The sequence below is a fragment of the Musa acuminata genome, chromosome BXJ1-6 (assembly GCF_036884655.1).
Source record: "Musa acuminata AAA Group cultivar baxijiao chromosome BXJ1-6, Cavendish_Baxijiao_AAA, whole genome shotgun sequence".
Classification (NCBI taxonomy): domain Eukaryota; kingdom Viridiplantae; phylum Streptophyta; class Magnoliopsida; order Zingiberales; family Musaceae; genus Musa; species Musa acuminata.
The window spans coordinates 39,306,290-39,326,889 of record NC_088332.1 but is presented as its reverse complement, the minus strand read 5'-3'; the positions used below and the strand labels follow the sequence as shown (position 1 = coordinate 39,326,889).

The 20,600-nt window shown below is 42.9% G+C and overlaps 4 protein-coding genes across 9 annotated transcripts; 2 read left to right on the top strand and 2 right to left on the bottom strand.

Annotated features, from left to right (window-relative positions):
• The first annotated feature begins 1,685 nt into the window (after nucleotides 1–1,685).
• Nucleotides 1,686–3,786, top strand: LOC135676917 (mannan endo-1,4-beta-mannosidase 1-like). Its single transcript, XM_065188637.1, has 5 exons — nucleotides 1,686–2,183; nucleotides 2,287–2,481; nucleotides 2,776–2,898; nucleotides 3,007–3,206; nucleotides 3,294–3,786. Exons 1-5 carry the CDS (start codon nucleotides 1,701–1,703, stop codon nucleotides 3,682–3,684), a joined length of 1,392 nt encoding a protein of 463 aa, XP_065044709.1. The 5' UTR covers nucleotides 1,686–1,700; the 3' UTR covers nucleotides 3,685–3,786.
• Nucleotides 3,787–3,830: 44 nt separating this feature from the next.
• LOC135580933 (glucose-1-phosphate adenylyltransferase large subunit 1-like) lies at nucleotides 3,831–7,568 on the bottom strand. 3 transcript variants are annotated; one of them, XM_065188635.1, is made up of 15 exons: nucleotides 6,828–7,567; nucleotides 6,631–6,753; nucleotides 6,229–6,402; nucleotides 6,032–6,124; nucleotides 5,826–5,909; nucleotides 5,686–5,741; nucleotides 5,481–5,574; nucleotides 5,267–5,379; nucleotides 5,125–5,197; nucleotides 4,968–5,048; nucleotides 4,812–4,922; nucleotides 4,626–4,730; nucleotides 4,454–4,560; nucleotides 4,319–4,379; nucleotides 3,831–4,235 (listed from the first exon to the last, which is right to left on the bottom strand). In XM_065188635.1, the coding sequence occupies exons 1-15, from the start codon at nucleotides 7,056–7,058 to the stop codon at nucleotides 4,134–4,136; spliced, it is 1,608 nt and encodes a 535-aa protein (XP_065044707.1). In that variant the 5' UTR covers nucleotides 7,059–7,567; the 3' UTR covers nucleotides 3,831–4,133. The 3 variants fall into 3 exon arrangements, with proteins under 3 accessions (XP_065044707.1, XP_065044708.1, XP_065044706.1); XM_065188636.1 differs by having other exon boundaries at nucleotides 4,812–4,898; nucleotides 6,828–7,561; XM_065188634.1 differs by having other exon boundaries at nucleotides 4,812–5,048; nucleotides 6,828–7,568.
• A 3,490-nt stretch (nucleotides 7,569–11,058) lies between these two features.
• On the top strand, nucleotides 11,059–12,084 carry LOC135676916 (uncharacterized). Its single transcript, XM_065188633.1, has one exon. It carries the CDS (start codon nucleotides 11,173–11,175, stop codon nucleotides 11,902–11,904), a length of 732 nt encoding a protein of 243 aa, XP_065044705.1. The 5' UTR covers nucleotides 11,059–11,172; the 3' UTR covers nucleotides 11,905–12,084.
• Nucleotides 12,085–14,456: 2,372 nt separating this feature from the next.
• Nucleotides 14,457–20,005, bottom strand: LOC135580930 (transcription initiation factor TFIID subunit 15-like). Of its 4 annotated transcripts, none has more exons than XM_065188628.1 (8): nucleotides 19,806–20,005; nucleotides 18,443–18,577; nucleotides 17,961–18,313; nucleotides 17,652–17,846; nucleotides 16,240–16,323; nucleotides 15,727–15,808; nucleotides 15,520–15,646; nucleotides 14,457–14,903 (listed from the first exon to the last, which is right to left on the bottom strand). In XM_065188628.1, exons 2-8 carry the CDS (start codon nucleotides 18,560–18,562, stop codon nucleotides 14,668–14,670), a joined length of 1,197 nt encoding a protein of 398 aa, XP_065044700.1. In that variant the 5' UTR covers nucleotides 18,563–18,577; nucleotides 19,806–20,005; the 3' UTR covers nucleotides 14,457–14,667. The 4 variants fall into 4 exon arrangements, with proteins under 4 accessions (XP_065044700.1, XP_065044704.1, XP_065044701.1 ...); XM_065188632.1 differs by having other exon boundaries at nucleotides 17,961–18,100; XM_065188629.1 differs by lacking the exon at nucleotides 19,806–20,005 and adding an exon at nucleotides 19,606–19,738.
• Nucleotides 20,006–20,600: the final 595 nt, after the last annotated feature.

The following is a 20,600-nucleotide window of genomic DNA, read 5'->3' as shown; positions in this document are numbered from 1 at the left end:
AGAATTCTTATAGTAAGCTCTGCAATCCTAACGGTATTGATATATGGTTTACCCTCTCTAAGGTACTTTTCTGTTATATCCACTTTGTGAGACTTAGAATTCTCAGATCCATCCTATGTGATGATGATATGTTATTCTTGAGCCAAGATCTATGTTCTTGATGTTATTGTGATCCTCTAGTTATTCTAGAGAAGATTTATTATAAACCTGTTATCATTATTATTGATAGTGAAAATTTGAGATGACTACGATTCCGTGATTTTTCTCACATTGGATTTTTCATGTTAAAAGATTTGATCCTACTGTGTGATTGATTTATTGTTCTACTGTTTGTGCTACTCTGGTTGATATTTATATTTTGATATCAAGTTTTCGATGAGAACCCATTTTGATATGGAAAAGAATTTTGATATAAGTTAATATCAAGTCTCGGGGAATTGGAGCTGGATTCGACACTCCGCGTCGCTCCGTTGTCGTCTTTCCTCCTCGTTTCGCCTCTTGCACCTTGAGTCTTCGAGGCCCACTTCATTCAGCCTTCGGTTGCAAGGTTTTGCTCTGTCTCTTGAACACAGCCAAAGGAATGGCCTTCCCAGTGACGAGGATGAGGAGGAGGATGGAGAGCCTTGTTTCTCTTCCTCTGGTTATCCTTGTCTTATCTCATCGTTTTGTTGTAGGTTGGGCAGGTGGAAGTGAAGGCGAAAGAACATTGGAGACAGCATGAAGGTCTTCCGAGATACCTCGGCTATGGTGACCAAATACGAGCCTTGTGAAAGCCCTCGACGGGCAACTCGTGTGATCTTTTACCGTCGAACATGTCCGCCGCAGTCTGCTTCGGAAGCCCAGAGATACATGTGCGCGGTCACGGGTCGAACACATCACGTGCAATGCCGAGGGCGTTTACAGAGGAACACATCACGTGCACCGGCAGTAATATGGCCTCGCGGGCTCCACCTGGGTCCCACGAGGCACGTTGATGGGTGATTAATGGTTCTTATTGGTGGAGATCAGACCGGAAACGGAAGCCTGTTCGATCGAACCGTTGAAGCTCGGGCCGTCGCCCACTTGCGGCGAAGAGACGAAGGGAGGAAGACATCAATCCTGCGGCTGACGTATATCAAGCATTCACACGCATCTCGAAGCTAACCCTGCGAAACCATCGCTCGTTGGCCGTGCTTTCTTGGAAGTCACGTGCTTCCCACGTGCACGTACACGGTGATCCGATGACTGGAATGGTTGCTCTGCAGCTTCCGGTCAACTTAGTTGCGTATTATAAGAGAACCTCCGTGTCCAAATACTCATCTGTGAGTCCAATTGACCTTTACACCCATTTCCTTCTCGTGGTCGTCCTGCGCTTCTGCAGCTCAACCAACGTTCTTTTAATTTGTGTTCCAGGAATCCGGAGAAGTGCAGTAGATCACAGGTCTCCTGATTCCTTAGTAGTTCATCAGCAGATCTAAGAAAGCAAAGGTTCTGCTTCGTGCAAAGGTGCTCAAACTCTAGTGAGAAGCAACGAATCATAAAAGGACATACGTCCGCTTACGATAGAAACAAAAGTAACAAACACAGGAATGTCATCGGCGATTTCATTAAGCTGGCACAGTAAATCTTGTAAATACAAACATGCCAAGCCAACGCAAAATGCATGGTTTGTGTTGAGTTCAGTACATTCGTTAAGGTGCAAATGACCATCACAGTACTTTATGAGGTACGTCACATGGAGGCCTGACAAGCCTAACCCTTGTTGGTTGTGCTCAGGTTATCCTTTCGGTGCTCTGCACCAGCTGCAACTTCTACCTTCCAATCAGGGCTTCCTCTACCTGCATTGCCATCTCAAGGGAGGGAGAAGCAGCAGGAAGAAGAGAGATATGAGGAAGCTGAGGCTTTTATCTGTCATTCTGCTCCTGCTGTTGGGTTCACATCATGGTGTTGAGGCTGCAGGAGGGTTCATTGAGACAAGGGGGCTACATTTTGTTCTCAATGGGAACCCATTCTTTGCAAATGGCTTCAATGCCTACTGGATGATGACCCTGGCCTCAGATCCTTCTCGAAGAGACAAGGTCTCCTCTGCTCTGAGTGATGCCTCCAGGCATGGCCTCTCTGTGGCCAGGACTTGGGCTTTCAGCGATGGAGGGAGCAATGCCTTGCAGAACTCCCCAGGAGCTTACAGTGAACAGATCTTTCAGGTCTCATACTGCCTTCCTTTTTATCTTCAGTTGTCTTTGTGGGCTTTTGCCAGTTCTTATTTGATTTCTGAATTCTCTTTCTCTCTCTTTTCTTCTGGTCAAGGGGTTGGATTTTGTGGTGTCTGAGGCAAGAAAGTATGGCATCAAGCTCATATTGAGCTTGGTTAACAACTACGATAGCTTTGGAGGGAAGAAGCAGTATGTCCAATGGGCAAGAGATCAGGGGGAGAACATGGGATCTGATGATGAATTCTTCACCAACCCTGTTGTCAAAGGTTACTACAAAAGTCATATCAAGGTCATATGATGAATTACTTTTACCTATCAATATCATTTTGTGTTCTTCCTTGCCTCTAATTCTTTGTCATCACTGCAATTTACCAACAATCACAGTTTTTATCTCCTAACATAACTTTTAATCTCGAGCCAAACTGAAAAGAAGAGATCTTATTGGACAAATCCAACAGGAAACAGTAAGAGAAATGACCAATCCATACGAACAACATGGAAGAACACAGTAAAAGAAACTACCCTTTGTACCACTTGTTGTATCAAAGCTAGCATTTGTGAAGTGTTTCTTCTTATTCTGTAGACTGTTGTCACAAGAGTCAACACCATAACTGGAGTTGCCTACAAGGATGATCCAACAATCTTTGCTTGGGAACTCATGAATGAGCCCAGATGCCCCTCAGATTTGTCAGGGAAGAGCATACAGGTTTCCAGAAACTACAAGCTTTTGGGGCCAATCCTCATCAAGAATTATGCTATTTGGCAGTAGTGTTTTACATTGATTACTGATTCGTTCATTTTGATTGTTGCCTAGGAATGGATCACAGAGATGGCTGCCTACCTGAAATCCATAGACAACAAGCACTTGCTGGAAGCTGGTCTCGAGGGGTTCTATGGTGAATCATCACCTCAGAAACAATCCAACCCCGGCTTTCAAGTTGGAACTGATTTCATCTCCAATAACCAGATTCCAGGAATCGATTTTGCCACCGTTCATTCTTACCCTGACCAATGGTAACAACGACTACGATCATCACATCAGTGCCAATTCATACGATATCCTCCATCTCTTCACTGATGGATCTTGTATTACATGAACAGGATACCCGATTCGAACGATCGATCGCAGCTTTCTTTCTTGAAGGACTGGCTCGATATCCACCTCCGCGACGCGTGCGACGTTCTTCAGAAGCCATTGCTGGTGACTGAGTTCGGAAAGTCTTGCAAGGATCCCGGCTTCAGCAATGACGAAAGGGATGCAATGTTCAGAACAGTGTACTCCAAAGTATATTTGTCGGCTAGAACTGGTGGTGCAACCGCAGGTAGCTTGTTCTGGCAGCTGCTGGCTCAAGGGATGGATTCATACAGAGATGGCTATGAAGTCATTCTAGGTGAATCACCATCCACGACAAGAGTGATCACCCTCCAGTCTCACAAACTTCGAACCATTGCTAAGCTGAAGAGGGCAGAGGCCATGAAAGGCAAACACTAGAAGGCTGCAAACAAGAGAAAGGATGCAGGACACTGAGCTAGAAGATGACTGCTGGTTTCAGCCAGCATGTAGAAGGATTTTGTGTCCCTCCTCAAGCTTGTAATCACATTTCATACCAACAAATTGGAAGAAGAAGAAGAAGATAGTTCAACAAGATGCAACAGTGGAATCACATTGATACTAATTAATGAGACCAAACATAGGTTATCTAGAGATCATTTTATTTACAGAACAGAGGAGCATGATGCTGATGAAATGATATAAGAACGTACTGATTACATACAAGGACGCAGCTGCATCATTGCAGCTTGTTATTAGCAAAACGCAAGAGACATCATGGAGACAGTAGTATCAGCCGAGTAGTTCCATCCTGAGAGCATGGGTTACCATTCTGGCCGTAGCATCCTCTCCTCTATGTATTCTTCATATTACACCTCAAATCTATCATTCTATATCACTGTTCCATCCTTGATGGTAGAATTCTTCATAATTATTGTGATCCCAGATCGTATGTAGAAGCCCTCGCATGGCCTATCTGCTTCCTGAATCCCCTGCAACAAAAGGAATTTTTTCTGCAAGTTAGCATGGGAAAGGAATCCATCTCCAAGCATGTCAGATGCAGTGGAGTGCCTACATCCTTGTTCGCTATCACCACATTCTTCCCTATCCTCGCATTCATGTCGATGATGCAGTTCCTGGACACCAATCAAAGAAGAACCTTAGAGTTGACCAAGCTCTCGCCAAAAACAGTTTGACCGCGAGGTCTCACCTGATCCTGGTGTTCTGCCCTACACCAATCGGAACCTTGTCATCCGCCAGCAGAGATGCTATTTCAGCTTCGGTCTCGTAGATATCAGCACCCATCATCATCGTATCCTGCGGTGCCCTTCGGAAATTAGCACAAATCCACGATTCTATCAAACGAGGAGAGCGATTCAAACCTTCAACTCTGCATCGAAATCTAAACGTGAGCGTACTCCAACAATGGAACGCTCCACGCTGCACTCCCGCAAGAAGCATCCATGTGAGATGATTGCGTCCACAATCTGTACGTATGAACTTTTAGTTCATGATGCCCGAGGAATTCGATAACAGTGAGGCCAAAGTGGGTGTTCACGACGGCATACCCTGCACTTTTCGATCTTTGTCGGAGGTAGAAATCGAGGAGATGTAAAGAAAGGAGTCATCGGATCGTAGAACTGAAACTTTGGTGGCTGCACAAAAAGTTCAGATGATATCTTCAGCATGAAGTTTGCATGCGTTCTGCGAAAGCTAATACCAACCTGTTCTGTCAAAGCCAAATTGGCATCGAAGAAGGATCTAATTGTTCCGATGTCTTCCCAGTAATCATTGAATATATATGCCTGCCAAGTTGCTGAGATCCATCAGCCCCTCTATCTAAACTACGAGCAGAGTGTGCTTACAAACATTCTCTGTTACCTGAACATTGTGCTCCTTGACAGCAGAAGGAAGGATCTCCGATCCGAAGTCATTTGCTTTCGGGTACTTCCACCTAAGGAGAGAAGACAAAGAATAAAGATGCGGAAGACGCAACCGGAGAACGTGATCGAGAGTCTCTTACCGTAGAAGCTTGGAAAGAACATCTCGTTTGAATACATAGACTCCCATGGATGCAATGTACGGGTACTTCATGGCATCTTGACGAGACAATCTAAGAAAGCTTCCGCCATCCTTCTGCAGACCATCAAATGTTTTTTTCCCTTACAGTGGGTTATTTCATGGCAGATATCCATCAAATTACTCAAGAACAAATAATTTTGAGAAGATTAATTCACCATTGCTTCCAATTCTGCACCATTTGGTTTCTCAGAAAATTGGAAAATGCGGCCCGTCTTGTCGATCTTCACTAGTCCGTAGTCAGATGCTCGGCTTTAAGACAACAAAACACCGATCAGTACCGAAAGAATCCGCACAATTCCTGCTCAAGCGCATATGTAAACAAAATACTGCAGACAAAGGACAGAAAAAAAGGGGATCTACCTGTGACCGACGGGCACACATGACACTGTTATGTCAGCACCAGTATCGATATGTTTCTGCATATTGCAAGGCATCATCATCTAAGCAATCGAAATCCTAAAGGAGGCTTGAAAGAATTCATGGTGTGAGCTCAGACTTGCCTGCACGAGGTCCATATAGTCCATGCGGTAAAGCTGGTCACCGGACAATATCACTATGTGCTCGATGTTCTTGTTCCTGTTATCCTGAACGAAAATGCGAGACCAGAGTTCAACATAATTCCCAAGTTTCGTGCATCATAAAGAACTCCACATGAATAATTATTACGACTGATTGAATCTATCGTTTGCCGAATCAGATTGCTCACCTCAAATACCCAAGTGAATTGCCTGACGGCATCTGCTGTACCCTGAAACCAGTTCATCCCAGCCTCACCGGGCGTCTGTGTGGCTGCTAAAACCTGCTTGCTATAAGCTTCTAATGAGTCCGGTCGACAAAAGAATCAAACAAAATTGCGGTGTAGATTGGCAAACAGAGTGGTGGATACCAGTTCAAGAATGTTACCTCGACGAATCCATCACCAAAGTTGATTCCATTCCCGAAGATATATGTACGAGAAATGTGGCGATTCAGTGAAGCCGAATTGAACTGCGTCATTATGAAGATCTTGTTTATCCCGCTGTTGATGCAGTTGCTCATTGGAATGTCAATAAGCCTGTAGCATCCACCGATGGGAACCTACAGGTGAAAATTCATGCATTCATTTCATGTTTGCATCAAAGAGAGAGGCTCAGAAACCTTGAAACAAGCATGATCCGGATGAACCGTAGCTAAAGTCGAGAACTGCAAAGACATGGGGCAGCTCTCGAAGAGAAATCCCAATGTTTAAGGAACTTGAATTCCAGCACAACAATTCAAATCAATAAGAAAGCAGTCATGAGAGAGACATGGAAGCTTGATTCTTACTGCAGGCGTGGCTCTTGTACTAGTGAGAGGGAAGAGCTGAGTGCCTGCCCCTCCACCCAGTATTATGGATGCAACGCTCTTGGGCTCTGCCGTCCGGTAACCAAACATCGGTGCATGCAAAACCTGGAGCGATGACAGAATCGATTAGAAGCGGAAGTGACAGGAAATGAGGATACCAGAAACAAGAAATCGCTTACCATCGTCTCCTCGCTGACATCTGAAGTGAGAACAGCGACTGCAGCTCCCAACGAGTTCCTCCTCCTCACACCCTTTACCACCTTGGTTTCCCACACCTTAATTTTTAGACCACCACCACCACCACCACCAATCCCTTCTCCCCAAATCCCACTCTCCCCACTACCAACGCTTCTCCTCTTCACTTGGCCGAAACACACGTTCGCCTTCATTCCCACACTGCAGACCTCCATTGCAGCTGCCTCCGAAGCTTCCCTACCGCAACAACAAACAAACTGCAGAACAACAACAACAACTGCAACGCCAACTCCCCACACCTTAAGAACAGGTACAAGGGGGTTGTCACAAGAGCAGAGGAGAGGGAGAGAGAGCTGAAGAGAAACCTAGAGCGAGTGTGTGGGTACGCAATGAGCCGCTGTGGAGCGGGTCTACTACTACTTAGAGAGGGGAGGGAGAGGAGCAAAAGGTGTAACTGCGGTTAGCGGCGATGGCGTTTGGCATGTGATCGGTCACGTTAAAATCGGCTCCTGTGGCTCTTTTGTTTGTTTTGGAATCCGGCGACTTGTTCTAGACTTCCCATGTCACACAGATCCCCGAAACAATTCTCCCATCATCCCATGCATCACGGCACGCCCTCAACCACCTCTCATAATCTCCGTGCACTTGGAATCCTTCTTACCACTACGATTTCTAATGTAATATGAGACCTCTGCATGCTCTAATTCTTGTCCTCTATCCAACCATCTCTTCGCACGCGGCAGCAATTTAACGATCTCAGGCTTCCCGTGCCGATTTATTACGCGCACCGGTATGAACTCGAGCGTGCTGTAAAAGCTTGCACGCACTCGTGGAGTCGCCGGATGCCTCGATAAGGTGTCCTCGATACGTCGGTCACTGTGCACGTTGGTAATGCCCCAATCAAGTACAGTGTTGCCTTCCAGCCGTAGATATTATATTTACTACAAATATCATCATTTTAGCATTTATAGATTTCGAAATCAAATCTTAGGAATATTCTGATCGTGGATTCGTGGTCGACGGATGATCCGTAGATCGACGGCGGATATCGCTTTTAGGTGCGCTAGAGACGAGGAGGGGGAAGACGCCAGACTGGCGGATGCACGGCCGCGATGGCGATCTGAGAGGATGGACCCGTAGGTCTGTCCCCACGTCGACGACGTCTCACGCCGGATCCGGCAGATCCTAGTGCAGGTCGTTCTGAGCGGCACACGTGGTCGGCAATAAAAGTGTTGGCTAATCAATCGCCAGATGATCGTATCCTGTGACACTCATAGTCCATGTGTCAGCCACGTTCGATAACTCCAAACGTTCGAATTAGTCATCGAGTTTATTGGTGCTGCAATTAATACTTGACAGTTAAACATTCCTTCTCCATCGCACATATCCTCATCATGATCATGAGAACAACTGCAGATCTGCTTGTCCCTACCGAACCGAGCTCGGGTCACTACCCAAGTCGATACACCAGTCTGGAGAGCTCCCTCTCAATAAGCCATCACTGGCGTAGATGCCGAGGACAAGAATGGGAGCACTGTGACCCGAAGTTTTGCGCCGGAAAGCTGCGGCCGCGGTGAGGCAGCCCATCAAATCACGCAAGAGGACAAGAGGCGACGATACAAGACGCAGAGATCACACACATGGGACTGCTCCCCGGAGACGAGTGCGGCCAAGCACGTATGTGCACCGAGGTTCCATCGCACGGCATCACTGTTTCGAGCGGCAACACCAAGGATCCTCGTTTTCCTTGCATGTATATGAAATGAAGGCAGTCGTTTGGATTGTTGCGGGAGGGAGCATCGCAGGCGAATGGACTGATCACGGGAGAAAGGATTCATGTTTTCTTCCCTGCCCTTGGGACCAAACACCAGCTCTATACGCTGTTCATGAGACTGTTCTTGCTTGTTTCGGTATCATTGCAAACTGCTCGAATATCTTACTCCCTTCTTCTCTATAAGCTCTCGATTTGTTTATACGATCACATGGAGGTCATCGATGGTGAAAGCAAGCATGGCTGCCCATCCTTTTATACCTCCGCCTCCTCCTCCTCCACCAACACGTCTTCTCTCTCTTTCTCACTTTGATCAAAGGCACAGAGCCAAGCCCATTCATTACTACTAATTGGGCCTCATTGGGCCTACTGAAGTAGCAGACCGGCCCAATTTTATGGAACCATAGCCGCCATCAGTCATCGTTGGTAATTTTTGAAAAGATGAAGGGCTTTGGGGTAAATAGATCAAATCTTTTTGTGTCCTTCCAAGACGATCTCAGCCGTTGGTTAGTAGTTTCCATTTAGGGTAATAAAACCCGTGATGGCGAGCCCAGGCCGTACCCCGTCGGTCAACGTAAAGCTTTTTACTGTCACGTACATGGCGGTGCACAAACGTCATATATTACGCATCAACGCCATGTTAATCCAAAGCCTGCCAGGAAGTGGATTCTTCTTCTGCCTCTGCAACCTACGTTGACGATTGCAGAATATTTTTGAGAGGTTGAAAATAGGACATGATGGATTTCAAAAAAAAAAAAGGGGGAAGAAAATATTTTTGTAAGAAAATCGATCAAAAAATAATAGCATTAAATATCAACAAAGAAAATATATATGATATTTTAGACAAGTCATCAACACAATAACCACACCACAGGCTGCAGTACCCACTGGCACAAAGAATGCCACCTTCCACTCCACCTAATCTCGCTCTTCCCTCCACATCGCCCGTCCTGAGGCGCCAAAAGTTGTCGCCTGGCCGCGGCGGTGGCGGCCCTCCTTGCGGGTGAGGAGTGGAAGGTGGTGGTGGTGGTGGTGGTGGTGGTTGGCTTCCGGACATCCGCTGCCACCCGCGTCAACACTGCAGCGTTCGAGTTGGCAGCCTCGAGCTCCGGTCCCCTCAACTCTGACGCAGAGAGTCATGATGTTGCATTCTTTACTCATTTCTTCGCACTGTTTCGGCCGGGAGGCGCTTGTTTATACGTTACCCACCGCAGGGGTTTAGGTAGAGAGAGAGAGAGAGAGAGAGAGATCTGGTTGCTTTGACAAGTCGCATCTGAGAATACATTTCCAATACTGCACTCGTGTGCACAGCTCCGAGAGAGTGAACACCACCATTTCCAACACTACTATGGTCTCCTCTTCCATGCAAACGTATACGTAGAGGTGGTGCAGATTTCTGGCATCAATCAAGCTCTAGTCTTTGACCGGGAACTATAAGAAATGCAGAATGGGATGGGCTCCTCTCTCTTAGGGTTGGTTTTAGATTTCCACCCGACATACCTACACTAAATCTACAGCAACAGTTCCTCATAATATAGCTGCTGCCTCCGTGGTTTGAGATTTGGATTTGGTGAGGGTCTTTAATGCGTTTTAGAGCCCAGCCGATTCCTTCCTCGGAACCACTGTCATGATCATCAGCTGTCTGTGACTCCGATGATGATCAAGCTTTTTTCCTGAATGAAAAGCCTTATCCATTCTTCCTGTCATGATCTAAATAAGAAACAAGAAATAAACTCACTGATTCATGGATTCTATCTTGATCGAACTTTTGGATTCAGCTTCAACGTAGGAGCAAAAGATAATTCTCTACTTGGCCTGATACGTAAAATGATTGCTTCTCACATAAAGCTATTCCGGAATCATAAATTGTGGCTCAAGTCTATGAAATGTACAAGCTACTCCAACTCGTTTCACCGATGAGAGGCACTGGAATCCAGCTTTGGGTCAATCGAACATAATAAACTCACCCAATATTAAATTAAACTTATTGATGTTTAATTTTGATAGGATCTCATTTATGTCGATGTTAAAAAAGCATCGTATCATTTTGATTAGAGATGTGTAAAATATTGTTGATGAAAATAAGAAAATATATATATATATATATATTTTAATACGTAGTTATCATTCTGTCTAAAGTATATGAAGCTTGATGTGGTGTGAGCTGTTTGAGCAACGAGTAGTTTGTCCATTTTAAATGGGTCGCATGCAATAATGTTGGAGTAGATTCATCTTTGACTCTTTATTAGAACTTAATTTATTTTTAATTGCACCCCTAATCGGTTGTTTTCATAAATAAAAATCTGGTCTAAATTAATTATGTTTTCGATAATTAAATATTTTCTTCAATTTTATATATATATATATATATATATATATATATATATATATATATATATATATATATATATATAGTGGTGACATGGCAAAAGGCCACTCATCCCTATAAGACGGCCCGTCGAGCTTCGCTTTCCCGAAGAGCTCACTCATACACGGCTTACTCCGCTTCTGAGGAGGTTCTGCTCGTCGTGATTGATTCTGGACCGTCCGATCCGGGAATGGACGCGATCCAAGCGGAGAAGGAGACCGCGATGCGGCGGTACCGTCGCCTCCAAAAGATCGGGACGCTGCTCCGCTACCTCGAGGCCGTCGCTGGCCTCCTCCTCTTCTCCTGGTTATCCGCCCGCCTTCCGGCAGCCGCCCGCCTCTCCGTCGACTTCCTCCGCCGACTCGCCGCGGTCCTCCTCAGCCCACGCTTCGTCTTCCTCCTTGGCAACGCCATCGTCCTCCTCCTCTTCGCCAAGTCCGGCCACCTATCCCCCTCTCCCTCCTCCTCCTCAGCCACCACCACTTCTTCTGCCTCCTCCTCCTCCTCATCCTCCTCCGCGGGCGTCGGCGACCTCTTCGACGAGTTCCTCGAGAGCCGCGGCCTCCGGTTCTCCTTCTCTCTTCCGCCGCCACAGGAGGAGGTGGTGGTGTACGAGGACAAGGCGGTGTGCGTCGAGTCACGAGCATTCCGGAAGAGCCGTTCACAGAGGATGGAGCGGCGGCGCGGGCCACCGCCCGAGCTTCGTCGCGCGGAGACGGTGGTGGCAGGCCGGAAAAGGGACATGTTTCCACCGACAACAACGGAGGCATCCGAAGAGGAGGTGCAGGCGGAAGACGCGGAGGAGTTCCGGCGTGCGGTGGAGGCCTTCATTGCGAAGCAAACCAAGTTCCATCGCGAGGAGCGCATGGCCATCGCCTCCCCGCCCTTCTTAATCTGCTCCGCAGCACTACCAGACCACTGAAATGCTTTAAAATCCGTGCGATAAGCGATCACTACTTTGTTCGAATTTAGCGTTCCTATATCTCAAGAAGGCAAAAAAAAATGCTTCTTTTCTCTCTCTCTCTCTCTCTGATAAATGTGCAATTTTTGGTACTCAGATTTTGTTGTAAGAAATAATTACTGAACAGAATTCGAGTTCAAATAATTCGTAAGAAATTAATTCAAATTAAAATAACAGATATCCCACACATTATCCACACCCCCAAAAGAAGGAACTTATTTATCCTTTAACGTAGTACTGAGACGGCTTTTAAGTTCTCGATTGCCATTGTCAGCACTATATATCCCTTTTTATCTTAAACAACACTAGTCGTCCACTTGCTCATTGTTTAATGATCACAGGAAAAAGCATCATTACCCACTCTAACACCACATAAAATAACATTAGTTTGTCTAAAAACTTGCCTCATTAGATGCCACAAAATTCATCAGCATTGGAGCAATAACGAGCAGGAACAAAAAAAACTGGGCAACAATAATAATCACCAGCACAATCATGACAGCCTCCATTAATCTGTCTGATAATTACTCAATCACTAGCAGAAATCACTTGGATAAAGCCAACTTTGCATTCAACACTAAAGAGGATTCTACTACCTTCTTTACTTGTATCATTGTCTCCACTGGGAAGACTGCCTTGCCTTGCCTTGGGATGTTGGTGTCCACTCATGGATCTTCTTCTTATTTATTACCCAAGCCAACACATCACCTTTGTTCTCTTTTCGACAAAGCCCTCTGACCCATCCTTAGTGCATCTTATAGTTCTATAATTGATGAACATAAAATAGCTGTGGCCTATTGCACTGCTAAGTGCTTCATGCAAATGATAACATATGCAGGATTTGTCTGTGCCTTCGGCTCCGTTTGTCTTCTACCCAAGCATAAGATTACTTCCTTTTCTACGTAGCATGGCTCCTCTTACTAAACTAATCTTTTGTCATGCATTCTTCATCTACGTCTGTCTTCAGTCTTTTTATCTTTCAGGTCTCTCACCACACCCACATCATTAATACTGGACTGTCACCTATAAAACAACATGTCCTGTGGAAAGCAATGTCCTAACTCCCGAGCTTGTCTTAATTAGGGGACAGGGATTCAAACATATTAGATGCTGAAGCAACAAACAAGATCCAACAGGCTCCTATTATTATGTTGCCTTTGTCTCCCTCTTGGTTCTCAACAGATAAGTTCCTCCAGATCATTAAGTTGTGCTGCCACTACTCTGACATATGTTGGGTTTCTGTGATCCTAGAGAAACAAGATGTTTCTGCATCCCCTAATAAGATGAAAACATTTATTCTTCCAAACTCCTCACCCTTGTCATCAACTGTCTCGACCTAAAACACATCCCACATTGCCTGCATTGATATAATCAATGTTACTGTTATCAGGACCCCATTGCCTGAGTCCAAGGAACGACCTTTCTTAGCCGACCAGTCTCTTGGCCTTGATCCTTCTTTTACCTTTTGACCACTTTGTTTTGGACTCATCAAGATTTATCTAGTTTGGTATCCAGAAGAATATACATGTCCCATGTACATAGTGCAGTCCATGTTTATGGCAAGCTTAACATAAACAAAAGATTAACCCACAAAATGTAACAAACGCAGGACAAGATGAAATGCCAGTTTACAAGGAAGGTCTCTTTAAAGTGAACTGACAACACCAGTTTCTTTCAGGCATACTGGGGGGAAGAAAGTTCAATTTGGTACACTTGGATAACAATCTAAAGTTCGTATGTGCCATCACAGAAAAGAGAACAAGCAGCAAAGACTTGTCTTGGGCAAGCCAACATCCTATGATTGGATTCCATTGCCTAACTCATGTCTGCCTTTTTGCCCTCCAAACGTCTTAACTACACCAAAAATAACCCTATTGAAGGGACATATATTCTCTTGATATCTAACTCAAAAACAACATGCACTGCTTGTCTTTATTGTAAGACTCTATCCAATTGTCTCGGACATCCCCTCATCAAATGACACATCCTCTAAATGACAATGTTTATCAGCGTAGTAGGCAAATGGACTTTCTTTCTAGCCAACAAAATAATTTATTTCTTAATCAAACTGCAAGGAAAAAATGAAAAGCATTGTCATCCCATGGTAAGTTCAGGAGTTACCAAAATTGATTTCATACTAATCGCCAGGTTCAATTCTCTTGATTCAGATCCTCCTCTGGGGAGATTTGCCGCTGCTCTGCTGATTAGGGGTTTACCAAGTGCCCTCTGCAAGTTGAGCTGACATGCAAAGGAACTAATGTTAAATTGCATCAAGTCTCTAGCTACAGTGAGAACTACCATATGCATCAGTGACATTGATCAAAATGTAGTCACCCTGAAGACAACGGCATATGTTAAAGGTAAGAACAATGCAGGTTTATACATATGGAACATCAATCTCCTGAATGTTAAACTACCCTTCAGTAGATACATTCGAGAACTATAAAGCTTTTCACAAGCTGGCTTTTTATCAGCGCCTGCATTTTGCAATAGTCTAGCATCACTCAAATCACTAGAATAATCAAAACATTTGCTTCAAAAGTTGTTATGAAAGGATGTCATCAGTTGGTAAAATGAAAAAAGGCGGGGCGGCGGAAACAGAAAGAAGAAAGTGGATGTTCAAGCAAGAAATTTTTAACAAAGCTTCCAGCTACAGATGACACAAAACAGTTTCAATATACTAAAGGCATGCGCAGCAGTAGAAACCTAGCCTTGGCAAAAGCACTACCAGTCTCGGTGGCGGTCCCTACCACGTTCCCGACCTCTTTCATATCCATAATCTCGATCCGAGACTCTCCCTCGTTCCTTCTCACGCTCCCTCTCCCTTTCTCTGCTTCGGCTCCTGCGTCTCTCCCTCTCCCTCTCAGAACCATCTCTTTCCCGGTTCTTGCTGCTTTCCCGTTCATTGAAATCTCTGTAACGGTCTTTGCTTTTCTCTCCACCGTGTCTCTCGGAGACACCTGCAAATGTCATTATAAATTTGTAAAATTATTATGCAAACCAGCACATCAGATTTTGCAGTTTTCTATTTGTTATTTTCCTAGAACCCCATCAGCATCAAATGCTAAAATATGTTAATATAGTATTGAAACACATGTATGAGCAAAAGTCCTAATTCTACAAAAGGTCTTGTCTCTTCAACTCTAGCAAATGTAGGACTGAATGTAGCATCGTCATTTAGCAACATAAAAGTAATATAATCTCTTTACATTTACATTCTGAGAACTTGGTACTTCAATGTATCGCAAGTCATAAGAAGCATATTACAAGTTACTGAAAGATATTATAGCATCTACTTTGTAGAATCAAATATTCTTTAAACATGTACAACAAGCACATAAAGTAGAAATATCACCTTATAAAAGTGATCAAAAAAAGGAAAAAGACATCTTCAAAGCATGGATATAGATAGATCATAAAAATAAGCCGATACATCCAAATCTTCAAGAAATAAGATGCAGTATAAGCATTTTAATTAAACAGTATCGCATATAGCATGCATTAACATTTATTTACATATTTAAAAAGTAATAAATAACATTATAAATGATACATAGTCAATAAGGTGTAAGTTACCTATCTCCTCAACCTCCCATCCAGCACGGCCAGAGCCAGGAACCATTTGCCCAGCTTCAGCTTGTTGTGTTTTTGCACGAAATTTCTTTTTAAGGTTTCCAAATTCATCATATATCTCTCCATCATCCTGCGGGACACAAACGAAATATTTGTACACATGTAAAAAGGAGAAGACAATTCACCAACAAAAGTTACAGGTTCATCAACCTCTTCAGCTTCTCTTCTCCGTCGTCTTGTTTCTTCTATTTCTTCTTCGTCAAGTTCTTTGTAACCTCCAGCACGGCCTCCTCTATCAAATAAAGCAATGGAACCAAGAAAATGCTTCAACAAAATTACATAAGTGGTTCTCAATTAAGCTACAACAACATCTACATTCAGGTCGAGAAATAAGCATGGCATAAATGCCCAGGCATCAGAAGAAAATATGACTGTCTCCATGTGTCACTATTACTATCAGTGGAGCATAACTAAAGCCAAACTGGAAAACAATGCTTGCATGCTTATCATTATCAACTCCGGTTCTGTTATGCTTAGCAAGCACATGGTATGAAGAATTATAACATAAATCAAACAAGGAATAATTCAGTTTATAAACTTATCCAACATGCTAAACAGTTGGGTAAAAGATAGACATAAAAATTGTAAAAATAATTTAATATCCATAATAATAAGTTTCAAATGTTCTTACAATATGGCCATTCTATGCATGATTCATATTACCTCACACCACCCTCATTGTGACCTGGCTTGTTGGTGTTACATATATTGCACTTTGTGCGCTTTGCCCAATTAATGTTGCCACACCTGAAACATTTATTTGAACAATGGAACATCAGCCTTGTCATGATGACATAGTAAGTGGGTCAGATAAAGCAACACTTCACTGAGTGATAGGTTGACGGCCACGGAAAATCAGTGAGAGAGGCAAAACATGTAGAGTATCTATAACCTTCAGAGTATGTATCTGTTTGATGAACAGTGTGAGTGTGTGTGCATGTGTGTGTGTGTGTGTGTGTGTGAGAGAGAGAGAGAGAGAGAGAGAGAGAGAGAAGAGTTGTCTTCTACAACATAGTGTGCTACTGATCGATTCATGATTTATTCGCATGGTAAACAGGACAGTGTGATAATCTCCAAGCAGTGAACCAACAATATGAGATGTTTGCTCCAATTTAGCAGGGGTTTAATGTTTCTTATGTAGAAGGGGAAAAACAGTTGCTCAAGCAGTAACCTATATAAAAATTAATGAACAGTGTACTATGAAAAGGTTTCAATGATAACTTCATTGTAGCCAAAAAAGCAACAAACACCCTATAGTATGTGCATACAAGATACAGCTTTCAACTATGACATATCATGCACAACAAAAAAAATTCTCTAAGCAGGGATGTGTTAATAAAGATGTCTTCTCATGTGTTGAATTCAGTTGACCAACATAAAGGGTGCAACAAAGAATATCTAACCCATATTTGCTTTCTGTTGGGTGTGCGTGTTAAATATAATTAGAGCTTACTAGTCTGCAAAAATCAGAGCTGGTAAAACCTCAAAAGATGTAAAAGAAAAAAGAACAGAAAAACATTGCCATAATATGTAGTTTCCCTGTGCATAGAGTAAGAAATCAAACAGTAAAATAACTAAATGAAACTAATGGAATGTATTGGGCTTGGGGAAAAGCATATGTTTTCTATTCTCTGGCATATTCCTTGATTATTTTTGGCACTAGGAAATGTGTAATATCTGGAAAGGGTCAAAATAAATCATTGATAAATGCTATCCATATAACTATAGTGCTACTGGAATAGTTTATTACATATCATTGCTGAATGCTTACAAACCAAGTCAAGTGGTAACATCCTTTGCTAAAGCAAACAACCATTGGGTCAAACTAAGCTTAACAAATAGCTGCAATAAACAAATGAGTTTCTCACAGAATTTTTTTATAAAATTATGCTGCTAAAAGAAAACAGAACATCACTTTATGCCTAAAAAAAGGTATTTTGTTCTAGCAAACACCATGAATCATATCAAAAAGTTGGATTTTATTCAGCAAGAAATTAGATACTCTCCACATTAAGTGATAAAAAAGCATTTCAAATGGGACAAAACTAACTTCTAAAGCAAGAAAGGTTACTTACATCGGACAGGGCCAGTCATTTGGACCAAAAAGCCCTGTGGGACCACCAACAGAACGGGCAACTCCTCCAGCATCACCACTACCTCGGCCCCTTCCTCGACCACCGCCACCAGCACCTGTTCCACCAACACCAGCAGGACGAGCTGTCCCACACCGGTTACAGACACCACGGAATGCAAAGTTCACATTGGAACAACTGCCAGCAAAAGAAAGAATGATAAAACAAGTTGCATCATCTGGAACATATTCAAAGTAGAAAAATTATCTAATAGTGCAAGAATGAGTTGCTCACCAATATCATACCACAGACCTTGTATTGGGACACATCCAGTCTCCATCTTGTTGCCATGATTTTCCTGATGCACCAGCACGACCTCTACCTCTACCTCCGGCACCATTCAGATCATCATGCCCTCCAACTTCCATAATTGGATTTTCTTCAAAACCATCCTGCTGAGTTGAATTATCAATTGAGTCTTTAGTTTTTGACTCTGCTATATAAACTTCAATGGGAACTCCGTGAAAATCCTTGTTGTGGAACCATTCAACAGCAGCGAGAGCTGCATGTGGGTCCTCATATGTAACTGTTGCATCGCCCTTAGGTTCATTGGTAGTTTTATCCCTATACAACCAAATTTTTGGTCGACCAGTCCTTTTATCCTTCTGTCAAATTTTGAGCAGCCATATTATATAATTATAGATGGAAATCATAAAACAGTGTCTCTGTTACACACAACAAATAGTTGAAAATAATGGAAGATGATTCAAAAGGATATCTGGCAAGACCTATACCTTTAGCAACCCTATGGTGCCAAAATACTCGGCCAGCATAGTCTCATCAGTTCCAGGAGGCAACTTACACACATAAACAGAGCCATTTGATGGTCCACCTCTCCCTGAGTAACTTGCCATTACTAGGAATGGACTCTGTTAAAAGGAAAAAAGAAATTTAGTGAGGCCTCACATATTAGAACCCAAAAAAACAGAAATAAAGCTAGGTCAAGATTGAAGAATTGTCATTTAACATTTTGGAAAAAGCTAATGAGCTAATGTTCAGATAATACATGGCCATAAATTTACAATTAGGCCCACATATCCAAAACAATCAAGTGAACTTTCAACTCCTCGAGCATGCACAGCTCTAAGGACTTTTGCAAGAATTTTTTAATTAATATGCCTCCTACTTAGGATATCTGAAATTGCAACAATATTCTTATTGGCACCAAATCGAAGCTTCAACATTTTGATATAAAGCCATTTTGCAGGGAATCAAACATCTTATAATTCATTAGTTAAAAAATGCAGTACCCAGAATCTCAGTTCATACAAAAGATAGCTATAAAAGAACCTATGCGTGAGCTAAACAAAAAATAACAACCAATAAGTCCAGTGCAAAAATGTATAAGTTGTGTATCTCATGTGTGTCCCGGAATGCAACAATCAAATATTCCTGTTTAGGATCTTTCTTAGGAGATCAATCTCCATGAATGCTGCCTACCAGAAGATCCAGAAAGCCTAAATAACTTGCACGAATGTAATAGATTCCCAAGCCAACATGTATCATTAAGTTTCATAATACTTTAGATAAACATATGCAATCCACCGATGCTGATGCAAACTGACACAGAACTCTCTGGATACAACACGGCAATGCTAATCAATGAAAGACAGCAGGCGATCTGTTATTCTATGAATACCAAAGGTGATAAGCGAATTTATGAAATACGTAAGGTGGACCTACTAGATTGTATCTTCTCTGCAATCGAATAGCGGCTGCCAAACAACATAGAAGCACCAATCAACATAGATATACAGAAGAGAAGGCAAAAAGCCAGCAATGTCGTTTTGAACTTTAAAAGTTGTTCCTTTTGTAACGATCTAAAACCGAAATAATTTATCAAACATCCAAACAAAAATTTGAGAAACTAATATTGAGTAAAATTGGAGCAGCTAACCAAAATTTCCAAGCACAGAACTCGCGCCGTTCCGGCATCAACAAATCATCCAAAGGGCAACCAAAAAAATAAGAGATCCATCAATTGGAGGCACAGGAATTACAAAACCCTAAATGACTCATTGAATCGATAACGTTTGATGATGTCGAGTATATCAGATTAGAGTAAGAAGAAAAAAGATAGAGAAAAAGAAAACGCACCACAAGCTAATCGCACTAGAGAGACAGGCACCACTTGGCAAGCGACGGCAATGGAGGGCTCGCCACCACGGAGAGGTAATATCGACGGCAAAGGTGTGATCTCGGGGGCGAGAGAGCGATCGCGGGGTAGCGTCGCTCGTCAGGAATTAGGGCATCGAAGCGTAAAAGGGCAAAAAGGCAAACCCCGAAGATACAAGGACGACCGGAATGGGCCGGTTTAGGGCGCGGAAGAATATTTATAAACATATAATTAGTTCGGTCTATAACTGAACCGGCACACATGCTGTCGTCAACCGCCGGTTCTTTTTTGGGGTCTATATAAAACCAAAAGCTATAGCGGTAATACTTATCCTACACGGTGCCACACATACCTAAAACGTGACGGAAGCCACGTCCCACAGGGGGGCCACCGCTCCTCCCAGAAACAGGACGGGTGTCTATTGTGGAACGTTGTCGGAGGGTGGAAAACCGTTTCTTGAAATTTTACTGAAACCATGAACCGGAGCCAAACCGGAGCCAAGCCGATTTTATATGTAATGCGCTTATAAATAAATTTTCGTTGGCAGACTGGCATTTTATTTTAGATTAAATTATAATTGATATTTATACTATTTTAACAATTTATTCTCATTTATATATACGTGTTCTGATCAAAGCTAATTAATGTTAACCACAATATAAGATTTAACAGTTTTACAGGAACATTTAAGTAATTTAAAGATGTTGGAAGATTATATATATTTGTTATTTTTATTTTTTGGAGGATATGTTAATCTCTTTTATTTTTGGATAATA

What these genes read in the sequence shown, in the direction of transcription:
- LOC135676917 (XM_065188637.1), top strand. Translation starts at nt 1,701, where the DNA reads ATGAGGTACGTCACATGGAGGCCTGACAAGCCTAACCCTTGTTGGTTG. An exon ending in ACTACAAAAGTCATATCAAG is followed by an intron (nt 2,482 to 2,775) that starts GTCATATGATGA and finishes CTTATTCTGTAG; the next exon opens with ACTGTTGTCACAAGAGTCAA. An exon ending in CATTCTTACCCTGACCAATG is followed by an intron (nt 3,207 to 3,293) that starts GTAACAACGACT and finishes TTACATGAACAG; the next exon opens with GATACCCGATTCGAACGATC.
- LOC135580930 (XM_065188628.1), bottom strand. Translation starts at nt 18,562, where the DNA reads ATGGCAAGTTACTCAGGGAGAGGTGGACCATCAAATGGCTCTGTTTAT. An exon ending in CACAATGAGGGTGGTGTGAG is followed by an intron (nt 15,809 to 16,239) that starts GTAATATGAATC and finishes TTTATTTGATAG; the next exon opens with AGGAGGCCGTGCTGGAGGTT. An exon ending in ATGGGAGGTTGAGGAGATAG is followed by an intron (nt 14,904 to 15,519) that starts GTAACTTACACC and finishes TGACATTTGCAG; the next exon opens with GTGTCTCCGAGAGACACGGT.
- LOC135580933 (XM_065188634.1), bottom strand. Translation starts at nt 7,058, where the DNA reads ATGGAGGTCTGCAGTGTGGGAATGAAGGCGAACGTGTGTTTCGGCCAA. An exon ending in TGTGTGCCCGTCGGTCACAG is followed by an intron (nt 5,575 to 5,685) that starts GTAGATCCCCTT and finishes GTTGTCTTAAAG; the next exon opens with CCGAGCATCTGACTACGGAC. An exon ending in ATTTCGATGCAGAGTTGAAG is followed by an intron (nt 4,561 to 4,625) that starts GTTTGAATCGCT and finishes AGGGCACCGCAG; the next exon opens with GATACGATGATGATGGGTGC.
- LOC135676916 (XM_065188633.1), top strand. Translation starts at nt 11,173, where the DNA reads ATGGACGCGATCCAAGCGGAGAAGGAGACCGCGATGCGGCGGTACCGT.